The sequence below is a fragment of the Chiloscyllium plagiosum genome, unplaced genomic scaffold (genome assembly GCF_037043375.1).
Source record: "Chiloscyllium plagiosum isolate Xiang-an unplaced genomic scaffold, Cpla_swu_hap1 HiC_scaffold_37, whole genome shotgun sequence".
In the NCBI taxonomy this organism is placed as follows: Eukaryota; Metazoa; Chordata; class Chondrichthyes; order Orectolobiformes; family Hemiscylliidae; genus Chiloscyllium; species Chiloscyllium plagiosum.
In genome coordinates, this window is record NW_028270175.1 from 34,481,316 (window position 1) to 34,493,538 (window position 12,223).

At 40.0% G+C, this 12,223-nt stretch overlaps 1 protein-coding gene across 1 annotated transcript in view; it reads left to right on the forward strand.

Moving 5' to 3' along the window:
- The window catches only part of exosc10 (exosome component 10), a 62,000-nt gene that overhangs the window by 42,350 nt on the left and 7,427 nt on the right, over positions 1-12,223 (forward strand). The window contains exons 17-22 of the mRNA XM_043675587.2: positions 1,551-1,648; positions 3,089-3,184; positions 5,319-5,393; positions 6,810-6,912; positions 7,767-7,840; positions 10,727-10,895. Coding sequence (XP_043531522.2) covers positions 1,551-1,648; positions 3,089-3,184; positions 5,319-5,393; positions 6,810-6,912; positions 7,767-7,840; positions 10,727-10,895 — 615 coding nt within the window. The remainder of the gene's footprint in view (positions 1-1,550; positions 1,649-3,088; positions 3,185-5,318; positions 5,394-6,809; positions 6,913-7,766; positions 7,841-10,726; positions 10,896-12,223) is intronic.

Here is a 12,223-nt window from a genome sequence, read left to right on the forward strand (position 1 = left end):
AGAGATAGGATTTATAATCGTCTAGAAAAGAATAATTTGATTAGGGATAGTCAGCACGGTTTTGTGAGGGGTAGATCGTGCCTCACAAACCTTATTGAGTTCTTTGAGAAGGTGATCAAACAGGTAGATGTGAGTAAACCGGTTGATGTGGTGTATATGGATTTCAGCAAAGCGTTCGACAGTAGGCTATTGTACAAAATGCGGAAGAATGGGATTATGGGAGATATAGCAGTTTGGATCTGTAATTGGCTTGCTGAAAGAAGACAGAGGGTGGTGGTTGATGGGAAATGTTCATCCTGGAGTCCAGTTACCAGTGGTGTACTGCAAGGCTCTGTGTTGGATCCACTGCTGTTCGTCATTTTTATAAACGACCTGGATGAGAGCGTAGAAGGGTGGGTTAGTAAATTTGCAGACGACACTAAGGTCGGTGGAGTTGTGGATAGTGACGAAGGACGTTGTAGGTTACAGAGAGACATAGATAGCTGCAGAGGTGGCAAATGGAGTTTAATGCGGACAAGTGTGAGGTGATTCACTTTGGTCTGAGTAACCGGAATGCAAAGTACTGGGCTAATGGTAAGATTCTTGGTAGTGTAGATGAGCAGAGAGATCTCGGTGTCCATGTACACAGATCCTTGAAAGTTGCCACCCAAGTTGACAGGGTTGTTAAGAAGGCATACAGTGTTTTAGCCTTTATTAATAGAAGAATCGATTTCCGGAACCATGAGGTTATGCTACAGCTGTACAAAACTCTGGTGCGGCCGCACTTGGAGTATTGTGTACAGTTCTGATCATCACATTATAAGAAGGATGTGGAAGCTTTGAAAAGGATGCAGAGGAGATTTACTAGGATGTTGCCTGGTATGGAGGGAAGGTCTTACAAGGAAAGGCTGAGGGACTTGAGGCTATTTTCGTTAGAGAGAAGAAGGTTGAGAGGTGACTTAATAGAGACATATAAGATAATCAGAGGGTTAGATAGGGTGGACAGGGAGAGCCTTTTTCCAAGAATGGTGATGGCGAGCACAAGGGGGCTAACTTTAAATTGAGGGGTGGTAGATATAGAACATATGTTCGAGGTAGTTTCTTTGCTCAGAGAGTAGTAAGGGTATGGAATGCTTTGCCTGCAATGGTAGTAGATTCGCCAACTTTAAGTACATTTAAGTCATCATTGGACAAGCATATGGACGTACATGGAATAGTGTAGATTAGATGGGCGTCAAGTTGGTATGATAGGTCGGCGCAACATAAAGGGCCGAAGGGCCTGTACTGCGTTGTAATGTTCAATGTTCTATGAACATCAATTACTGACATTCTGAACTCAATGCAAATGTTTGGCCGTGGCTTGTGTTTTCCCAAGCCCTGAGCTTAGACATTCAGCAGCAGTAAACCTGCACATACTCCACCTATCCTTTGACGCTATTTTTTTTTCAAATTAACCCTTTTTTCCTCAAAATGCAAAACAAGAATCTAAGGTAAAAAAAAAGGATTTCGCCAAGGCAAGTCCAACATAGGTTCAACAAGTAAACTTTGTGCCCTATTCTTTTTACTTTCAGTGCCACTGATACAAACCAGTAAACTGTTCCCTGATTTGGAGGATGGCGATACGAGCTTAACACTCACCTCTGCCAAAGCAATTATTACCATATTTGACGTAAGTGTAACTGCTGTGCTAAATTCTATCATAGTGCTGGAACCCTGCAATGCCCAATTTTAGCCCTTGCCCAAAATGCACAAACCAGACTGCCCCAGTCAACATATCGTCTCTGCCAGCTTCTGTACCAACAAACTTATCTCCTCATATCATGACCATTCTGTCCCCCTTGATCCAGGAACTCCCCATATACATTCAGGATACCACCCATGCCCTCCTGCTCCTCCATGACTTTCATTTTCCCCAGCCCCCAACACCTTATCTTCACCGTGGACATCCAGTCCCTGTACACATCTATCCGCCATGGTGAAGGCCTCCAAAGCCTTCGTTTATTCCACTTTTGCCAACCTAACCACTAGCCATGGGCCCCAGCTATGTCTGCTTCTTCATCGGATATGTGGAACACCATACTTTTTGACTCTAAATCCTGTCTAATACTGGTGTGTCCTGAACTGAAGTAAAATGTATTTGTGTACTTTTTGAAGGTTCCAGTTGCTGATTTTAAATTAGTTTGTATGTGGGGTTTAATGGAACTCAGCAAAGTTACTGAGTAAAGGATGAGTTTTTTTCCCAGGTCCTGAGGAGTGAATTCTATTAGCTACATTAACCATAAAACTATACTTTATCTCAAAATAGAGAGACAATCCACAACTGTGAACAGCTGCAGAGATGGTAGACTCAAAGAAAAATAGAAGATCATTCTTGACAGTCCAAAGAATTTTTTCACATTTTTATCCAAATTCCAGTTGCGCACTTTTGGGAAGGTGATGCCTAATGCGGTTATGGTTTTATGGGTACCGGAAGTCCTCCTGTACCTCACCAAAATGGCCAGTCATCTGAATCCATTCATGTCATCAGTCTGTCTCTTTCTCGGGCTCGTGCCCTCTGTCTTGCTCCCTCTCTTGCACCCCCTCTTTCTCGTGCCTCTCTCTCCCCCACCCGCCCATTCTGCCGCATTCCATCCTAGTTAATGAGCAAGGAATTGCTGATAGTTGAATAAATTAGTAAATATGTTTGTTTTGCCTGTGTTAGAGATGCATGAACTAAACCAGGGTTAATTTCTAATTATATTTAGTCAGTGAGGTTAACAACACAGAAAACCATTCTTTGCCCCATTGGGTCTGCGCAGTTCAAAAGCAACCAGCTAGTTATTCTAATCTCATTTTCTAGCGTTGGCTCATAGCCTTGTATATTTTGCTTTACTTTATTCAGGCTATAATCGGATGATGACAGTCAGTGCAGTCACGTCACATCTCATTACCATGTGATCCCAGATTTGCTTTATTCTGATAATCAGAACAACGTTGATCACAATAGCATTGTTAGCTATTTAGATATGGGAGAAGTCTCAATTGAACATTAATTTTTTTAAGTTGATTGTCCAAAATCTTTTCTATGTTTTTCATTAGTGTGGGTGAACTGACTTTTCTGTCCCCTCAGGATTCTCTTGCAAATGAGAAGAACCATGAAACATTGACAACAGCACAACAGAAAGCAAGAACTATTTTAGAATCATTTGAAAATCCTTTCAGAATGGTAAGCTTAGACTCCTAGAATTTGCATGTTCAAAAAGTTTATGTGTACTTTATAAGCTGTGTGAAGAAATACTGAATGGGAGCAGTTCATTAAAACTCATTTTTCATCAGGTTTTAGCACATTTTGCGAAGTAGGGCACTCGTCTTTAGGTGTGAAAGTTGTTGTTCAAGTCCAGCAAGGATGTTAATATCTAATCTCGTCTGACACTCCCAAAAACAAAGTGCCACATTGTTGAAGGTACAATCCTCTGGATGAAATGTTAAATGAGATTGCTACGCAATATTGAGGAGCGATTTAGTCCAGGTGTTTAAAATGTTAAAATGAATCAGTAAGTAGATACAGAAAACCTACTTTTGCTAATGAGGTAATCCAGATAATCTGATTTGAAAATTAGTGCCAGCCCTCACATAGGCAGAAAAATCAAGAGTTCTCAGCTTTGAGAAAAGATATGATTATTTATTCTTTTTATTGGATTTTGCTAGCTTACATATCATACTGTGAGAGTCCTGTAGTCATCTAGATTATGCAGTAAGGTTAATAATGATTTTATTTTTCATTTATAGATCTCATATAATCTATCCTGCTATATTTTTAATATGGCAGGATAGATTACACAAGATCTATAAATGAAAAAAAAATGAAAACTGTTCCCATAGGCAGATGGATCTCACTCAGGAGACTTTGATATTGGTTTATAAACTCCAGTTCTGTTTCTAAATTACTAATCACCTTTCTGAATGGATTAGTTCAGGATTTGCAAACTGCATCAATTCCCTGATCACTAGCCGTATGTCCTTCAAAGACCATAGGAGTAGAGACTTGAAAAGGACAATTATTGTTGCTCTTGCTCTGTAAAGTTTACATCCTCAGCACCAAGAATTGGTAGTGTGAGCTTAAGATATCTACAGATTCATAACAACCAGGAGTTATAAACTCTATTCATTTTATTGATTTTATTAATTTCTGGGAAGTGAGCGTCACTGACTGACCCCTTTCCTGATGAAGGTTTTATGCCCAAAATGTCAACTGTCCTGCTGCTCAGTTGCTGCCTGACCTGCTGTGCTTTTCCAGGACCATACTTTTTGACTCCACATTTATTTCCTGTCCTTAGTTGCCCTTAAGGAGGTGGTGGTTGAATTGCCTTCTTGAACCGCTGCAATCCACCTGCTGTGGTTGACCCACAATGCCATTAAGGCGGGAATTCCAGGATTTTGACCCAGTGACAGTGAAGGAACAGTGATTTATTTCCAAGTCAGGATGGTTCGTGGCTTGGAGGAGAACATGAATGTGATGGTGTTCTCAAACATCTACTGCCCTTTTTCTTCGAGATGGAAGTGATCGTGTGTTTGGAAGGTGTTGTAGAGGATCTTTGAATTTGTGAAGTGCATCTTGTAGATGGTGTACACTGCTACTGACTGTCAGTGGTGGAGGGAATGGTTGCTTGTGGATGTTGTGCCAGTCAAGCAGGCTGCTTTGTCCTGGATGGTGTCAAGCTTTTTGATTGTTGTTGAGAGAACCACTCATCCAAGCAAGTGGGGATATTCCACCATACTCCTGACTTGTGCCTTGTAGATGGTATTCAGGCTTTGGGGAGTCAAGGGTGCATCCCTCACTTAAAATCGCAACAGATTACCAGATCTGGACAAAAAGACTTGGGGTGAGGGTGCATAGTTCCTTAAAAGTGGAACCGCACGTAGACAGGGTGGGAAAGGTGACTTTGGCATGTTTGCCTTCATTGGTCACATTCACCTGGAAGAAATATTCGGAGCCTTGAATAATGAAAAGCGAGGAGGTAGAATGGCAGCAGCTATTAAATCTGTTGTGCTTGCATTGAAACTGTTCCCACTGGCAGAAGAATCCAGAACCAGAGAAAACTGATTTAAGGCGATAAGCAAGAGTGCCATCAAAACATTTTTTAGGATCTGAAATGCACTGGCTGCAAAGGTGGTGGAGGCTGCTTCAATGAGGACTTTGAAGTAAAATTGAATGATTACAGCATCTGAAGAGAGAATATTTGCAGGATCACAGAAATTGAGTTTGTAAAGAGGTGATTTGTTCTTGTAGAGTGCCAGCACAGGCATGATGGTCAGGATGGCGTCTTTCTATATTAAGATTTCTTTCTTTTCTTTTGCAGTATCTGCCTTCCAAGGACAGTAATATGTACATCTCGCAAGCAGCAAAGTTTGACCCTTCCACCAAGATCTACGAAGTACGTACCACTGGCAACTAAAGGCTCGTTAATATTGAAATGATTGAACTTGCAATAACTTGCTGCCAAGCTCATATGTACAGAGGCATATTCAAAACACAGTTTGTGGAGATCTGTTTGATGATCACATACACCAGTTAGATAACATTTGGAGACTTTGATCTGGATTAAATTAAAAACGTTACAACACTTTCAGAAGTTGCGGGAAATAAGTTACTTTTCTGACCCAGATGAGATCTTTGTTTTGGGAGCTGCACACCAGAAAACTGTGGTTGCACTGCAGGCTGAAAGTGTTAGCAGCTGGACATGGGCATTTAGATCTGCACATCAAATATATCATCCTGTTTATTACTGGGAAATGGTTCCTGTTTCACATCAATACTAGTAGATGTTATGTAAATGTATTCCAAATGGAAGTTGAGGAAAGTGCATGTCAATATTTAGAGGGGACTCACCTGGGAATATGTCAGCGTTAAAGGAGGACACCAGCATATGCCTGTATTTATAGGAGGTCCTCTTGGAATGTCCCTGGGAGTGTTTCAGTATTTACAAGAAGTTCCCAGGGGTTGCTTCATTATCTACATGTGATCCCCAGGGAATGTTTCACTATTTACAAGATATACCCAAGGCATATACGAGTATTTATGTGTGTACTTTCTTATGTTGCCTAAGAGGGTATCTATATTTGCCGGAAGTCCCCTGGGATAATGCATTTTCTACAAGTTTTCCCTTGGGAAGTGTTCTGTCTTTTACAGGTCTCTTTAGAGCATACCAGTATTTACAGGAGATCCCAAGAGTACAATGCTATTTGCAGCAAATCTCCTGAAGCTGTCAGTGTATAGAAGGAATCCTTGGTGACCTTCTCTGTATTTATAGGGGATCCACAACACAAACTTTCAGGATCCATGGAATTAAGTGTTATTTAATAAAGAATAAAACACAGACTGAAGCTATTTTGAGGGCAGAACATAAATGTTAATATTCCTGACTGCGAATAATACTCAGCTTTTAAGGGTAATCATTTGCACTGGGTCATACAGTGATTGTATAGTGGCCAACAGTGTAAATGCCCCTAAAAGTGAAACTGATTGAGGAACTTGAGTCTTTCCCACAAGATTCTGCTAGTTATGACTAACAAATTTGGATTTGAAGGAATGAGGGAAGATTGCATTATTTTATAGCTAATGACAATTTCTTGAATTCATTTGTGTTACTATATCATTGCCATAACTCATCAGTTGTACTATAACTTCAGCCCAGTCACATAATAATCGACAGTTTATACAGAATTACCAAAACTGTTTGTCATTGTTTATTTTAAAATAGCAGGCATTGATGCTTCATACTTACAGTTTGGTGAAAAAAGCTAATGTATGCATCATACAATCTAAACTTTATATTTTTGTGTAATTTCAGGTCAGCAACAGGTGGAAGTTGCTGAGCCAGGAGCACCTACAGAAAGAGGCCACCAAAAAGCAAGAACAAACCAAGGAAGCAAAGAGCACACCAAAGCCTGAAGGTTGTCAGAAACAATTTAATCAATTACACACAATCAGTATCTATCAAAATTCTATGAATCTAGTTTTTTTTTTGATGTTCATCTGGCAGTTGATCACAAAACTGGATCAATAGAATAGCAGGAAGTACTGAACTATAGAGTTAGTAAATCAGTTTTTGTCCACAATTCACCACATAGGTTGATTTATTGACACACCGAGCGACAAGCCATCTATTGGTTCCATTGATAAAATGCAAGAACAGGACTGGATATTAAGTTCTTCGAGCCTGTTCTGATCTTCCAAATAGATTATTGGCTGATCTGTGTCCAAATTCCATTTACCTGCCTTGGTTCCATAATTCTTCAATGGAGATAATTCACATATTCTTGCAGTCTAGTTATTTTACTTGGTGGCAGTGTTCCTTATTCTGGCTACCATGTGGAAATTTCTTTTGCCACTTAGTTTATCTTAAATTCTCGATCTTTGTCCCCTTATTCTGGATTCCTGGAGGAAAAGACCATTCCTTACATGTGCCCTCAATTCTCTTTATTTCACAACTAATCAGATTACTTCTGAACATGCTTATCATAGGAAATATACTTACACTGACCCAATCTGTTTTTGCAGCACAGTCCCTTTTATCCCTAATATTATTGTTGCTGTGTTTCTCATTGCCTGGTAAGACCATCCTAAGGTGAGTGGCCAAAAAAAATCAACACACTTTTCCCACTAAAGGTTGTATGTTCTCTATAATTACAGTTGCACTACCTTGTTTCATAGCAATTTACACAACAAGTCTCCTGAAAAGGAGCTGAGAATGAGAGAAATTCATTGTTATTGATGTTTATCTGAGAACTATGTCATTGCCTTTTAGTTGTGCGACAACAGATAAAACAGGATTATATTGCTGAAGTACAAGAGATTCCTTCAGTCAGACAGCAGGCTGCTGTAAGTCCATTTGTTTCTTTACTTAAGTCTACTTTGTTAGTTTGGGTTTAATTTGAAGATGAACCAAATCTGATGCTTTAATTTGGATATTTTTGTGATTTCAACACAAATGAGTATTCCACCTGTTACTATCTTTACTTCACCATTCAGTTCCTGACCCCATGGGAAAATAAAAACCTAGCCCAGGTAGGCCTATAATGGCAGAGAAATCAGGTCAGTTAGGCCACCCTGGACTTTAGTTATGGAACAATTAAGTAATGGTAGATTTTTGACTGAGAAAGGGAAAAATTAACTTTGAGAGAATAAATGTCTCAAGCAGAATTTTTGGAACATGAAAAAATCTATTGAAGAAAATATTGTAAGGTTGAGGAATTTTTTTTAATTGAGAAGCTTGGAGCTAGTGCCCATAATATAACGAGAGTTTGGCAGAAAAGTTATGAAGAGAGATAGACTTGGGCTTGAAAGGACATAGATTGTGTGAAGAGGTCAAATGTGAAAGTGTGCCATTTTCAAGTTTCAGCAGAGAATTACTTGAAGTAGGATGTGCTAACATGATAAGTGATTGTATGGAGGAAGTGATTGTATGGATTGTATTGCTGAGCAGAATATGTGGCTGAAGATAAATATGATTGGTGCTGTAAATGTATTTAGAAATCTTTAAATGATGCAGCACATAATGAGATGGCAACTCCACAGCTTGTCTGTTGTTGAAAAAAAAAGTGAACTTCCCAGTCCATTTCACATAGTTAGTGCCCACCCTATAACACTGCATCTACTCATTTTATTGGGCCGCACAGTGGCTCAGTGGTTAGCACTGCTATCCCACTGCACCAGGGACCCAGTTTGATTCCTGCCTCAAGCGACTGTCTGTGCGGAGTTTGGACATTCTCCCCATGTCTGTGTGGGTTTCCTCCCACAATCCAAAGATGTGCAGGCCAGGTGAATTGGCCATGCTAAATTGCCCATAGTGTTAGGTGCGTTATTCGGGGGTAAATATAAGGTGGAGGCATGGGTCTGGGTGGGTTGCTCTTCAAAGGGTCAGTGTGGATTTGTTGGGCCGAAGGCCTGTTTCCATACTGTAGGGAATCTAATGTAATCTTAATGTCAGAACCAATAATAACTGTTGCTGAGCATTGTTCATGTATTATCTATTTTCATGTTAGATTTGGTGCCTTTGTTAGTACTGAAAATATAGCTACACACAACTATTTCTCTTTATTTGAGATCAAAATGAGGCAATCTTAGTTTAAATTAGGCTTTGATAAAGGTGCACAGATTCTATCAGCAAGGCCTAACGAACAGATTTTCCCAAAATTGATTTTCTGTGTTGATGTTTGCAGTGTTTTCATATGAAGTACTTAAGCACTGTCTCTTAGTAATAGCTCTATTGATCCCATCAATAGCACAAAAGGGACAATTTAAAACTAATCAGTATCAGAGTTATATTTGTGAAATTGTTGCGTAAAAGTGCTGCTCCAACCATGTGTGAAGTGAGTAGTTGGATGGTTAGTAGGGATGGGTGAAGGGAGGAGGTGTGTTGCAGTGTATTTTTATACATTATGTTGGAGTCACTACAAGGAATTTAATCCTGCAAAATAGGGCATTTTGTTTCAGTCACTCAATATTCCTGAGATTTGGGTTTAGCAATCATAAATAGAGATTTATCCTTGTTTAGCCCTAACATTGTGCTTCAATTGTAACAGAGGAACTTAACTTATTGCGAAAATCTGTCATTTCTACTTTCCGTAAGTCGAGTTGCCTCTTCTACTTGCTTTTGTGCTCTGGACCCAAGTAGGACCCCAACTCTCTCTCTCTCTCTCTCTCTCTCTCTCTCTCCTACCACTTTCTTCAATCTCAGCTTCTTTTCTGCACTCGAGGCTCAGAAGTTAAAGCTCACTTCCAAACTATAACCCCCTTGAATCTAATGCTGAAAAATGTACAACCGACAACAAATAAGTATTTTTTTTACAAGAAGTTATTTTAATAACAACATAAAACTGTAAATTCTGAAACAAAACAGCACAGCACACTAATGGCATTGATCAGCTCAGGCCACATCTGCTAAGAAAATACAACTACCTAAAAGATTTGGTTCCAGATGCTTCCTCAAAATTTAGCTCTCGAGAGATGCTGCCTGACTTATCTATTGTGTGTCTGTTTTTGTTCATTTGCCATAAAACCATAAGACATGGGAGCAGAAGTAAGGCCATTCGGCCAATCAAGTCCACTCCGCCATTCAATCATGGCTGATGGGCATTTCAACTCCACTGACCCTCATTCTCCCCGTAGCCCTTAATTCCTTGTGACATCTTTGTGACAACATTTGTCACGTTTTCACTTGTATTACAATACTCAGTAGAAGCTTCTACCCAGGTTAGACAGTTAAGTTGTCATTACTTCATACTGGTATAGATTCTCATTGTTATGTGTAGCATTGCTTGTTCTCTTATTAACTACTGTAATCATACCAGTTTGGGTAGGTCATCCACACTATAGCTTTCTGTCTCTCCTTATAGTGCTGTGTTTTTATCCACTTCCTCTGTTTCTGACCTGCTTTGTTTCTCTTCAGCTTGGAGGCCACGGTATCAATGATGCTTTGGTGTCATCTTCCCTTTGTTCCCTTTCCATCAGCAAAACCAAGTCTACTCAAATCTCAGACTCAATATTTAAAATACAAATATTAAAACTTCAAGAAAATATGTGTCCTACTTGTGAATATTTTATTGATTTGTAGTTCAAATCTTCAAAAAACTGTGTCTCATAGATTGCTTTAGGTATTACATGACCAGGTCACTTTAGGGAAGAAGTCAAGTGGCTGGGAGTGGGTTTTTGTCCAGTGTATATCCAAACTCAAGTATGTCTTCTCCCCCCCCACCCCACTCTCAGATGGCAGCAGAACAGCAGTCGGTGAAGAGGGAGCGAACAAAGAGTGGAGCAGGAACTGAGGCAGTACCTCCAGAAAAGAAGAAGTCAAAATCGGGAACAGAGGAGCCAAAAAATCCCAAAAACATCAAACCGTTCGATTACAGCAAGTCTGATTTCAAAGTTTTTGCAGGTCAGCCTGGCTTACCCTTCAGTTTTAATACTCACGCTTATCCTGGAACCAGATTGTCCTTCACCTGGTAATTGCATGTTATCTCCTCCTCCCTCCCCTCGAGTGGGTCAGCAGGTGAAGCTTGGCAAAAAGTAGTCTGTTTCCATTGACCACAAGAAGGGATTTTCTTGACAGGAGGTCCACAATTTATAATTGTATGACCTATGAATCCCATACAGGGGTTTAATTTTAAAGATCCGTCATATAAAATATTTCCTTTATGTACAAATGGCTGTCTTGCAATGCATTCCAACTTGCGTACAAATTGACTCGCAAACGAGGTCCAGAACGGAACCTATTCTTGATGTGGGTACAGCCTGTAAATTGTATCCATTGTATAGTTGTATCTTTGTTGTATTTTTAAACAAAAGTATCAGTTTTCTCCCCCTGTTTTTGAAGCATCTGGACTAGGTGCAGTTTTGGATGTGCCATGTTTGTGATCAGGAGTTCACTTGCTATTGCAGCCCCACTTTCCCTAACTGGGCTGCAGAATGATGGAGCCACTGTGGCATTACCTTCACTATTGATTGTTATTGCATCACTGTGTAGTGTAAAATGCTGATTCGTAAAGTAGAAGTCTGCACAATGGTATTGAGGCATTTCTTAATCAGTTGACATTTAAATATGCTCCCACTGGTAGATGTTAAATGGACTCGAGCTTTTGAGCTTAAATATGAACAGGATACGGAGCTTCTCTGCAACAGTTTATTGACTCATTCACAATTTTCTCCTAGTCACAGCTGTCTCCTCTTTGTATAATATTTTCTAATCAACCTTTTCAGAAACTTTATTACACATCTCTGGAGCAGGTGGCTCAGTGGTTAGCACTGCTGCCTCACAGCATCAGGGGCTGGGCTCAATTTCACCCTCTGGTGACTGTGTAGAGTTTGCACTTTGTACTTCCCCATGTCTGCATGGGCATGTTCCGGTTTCCTCCCACAGTCCAAAGATGTGCAGGTTAGGTGAACTGGCTGTGGTAAATTGCCCATAGTGTCTAGGGATGTGCAGAGTTGAGAGAGAGGGAGGGTGGCTGGGTTTGGGTAGGATGCAGTTCGAAGGGTCAGTGCAGACACAACGGGCCAAATGACCTCTTTTCATTATTATAGCAATTCTACAGGTGGGACTTAAACCCAGTCTTTCTGCTGTAGAGGTAGAACACTACCACTACACCACAAATACCCTTTCTTCTCTTTACATGCATTCACAGACAATTCATTAATCAATTAATGTCTAACATCTGCTTACCCTTTGACTTTAAGGTATTATTTTCTAATCAATCTGCTCAGATA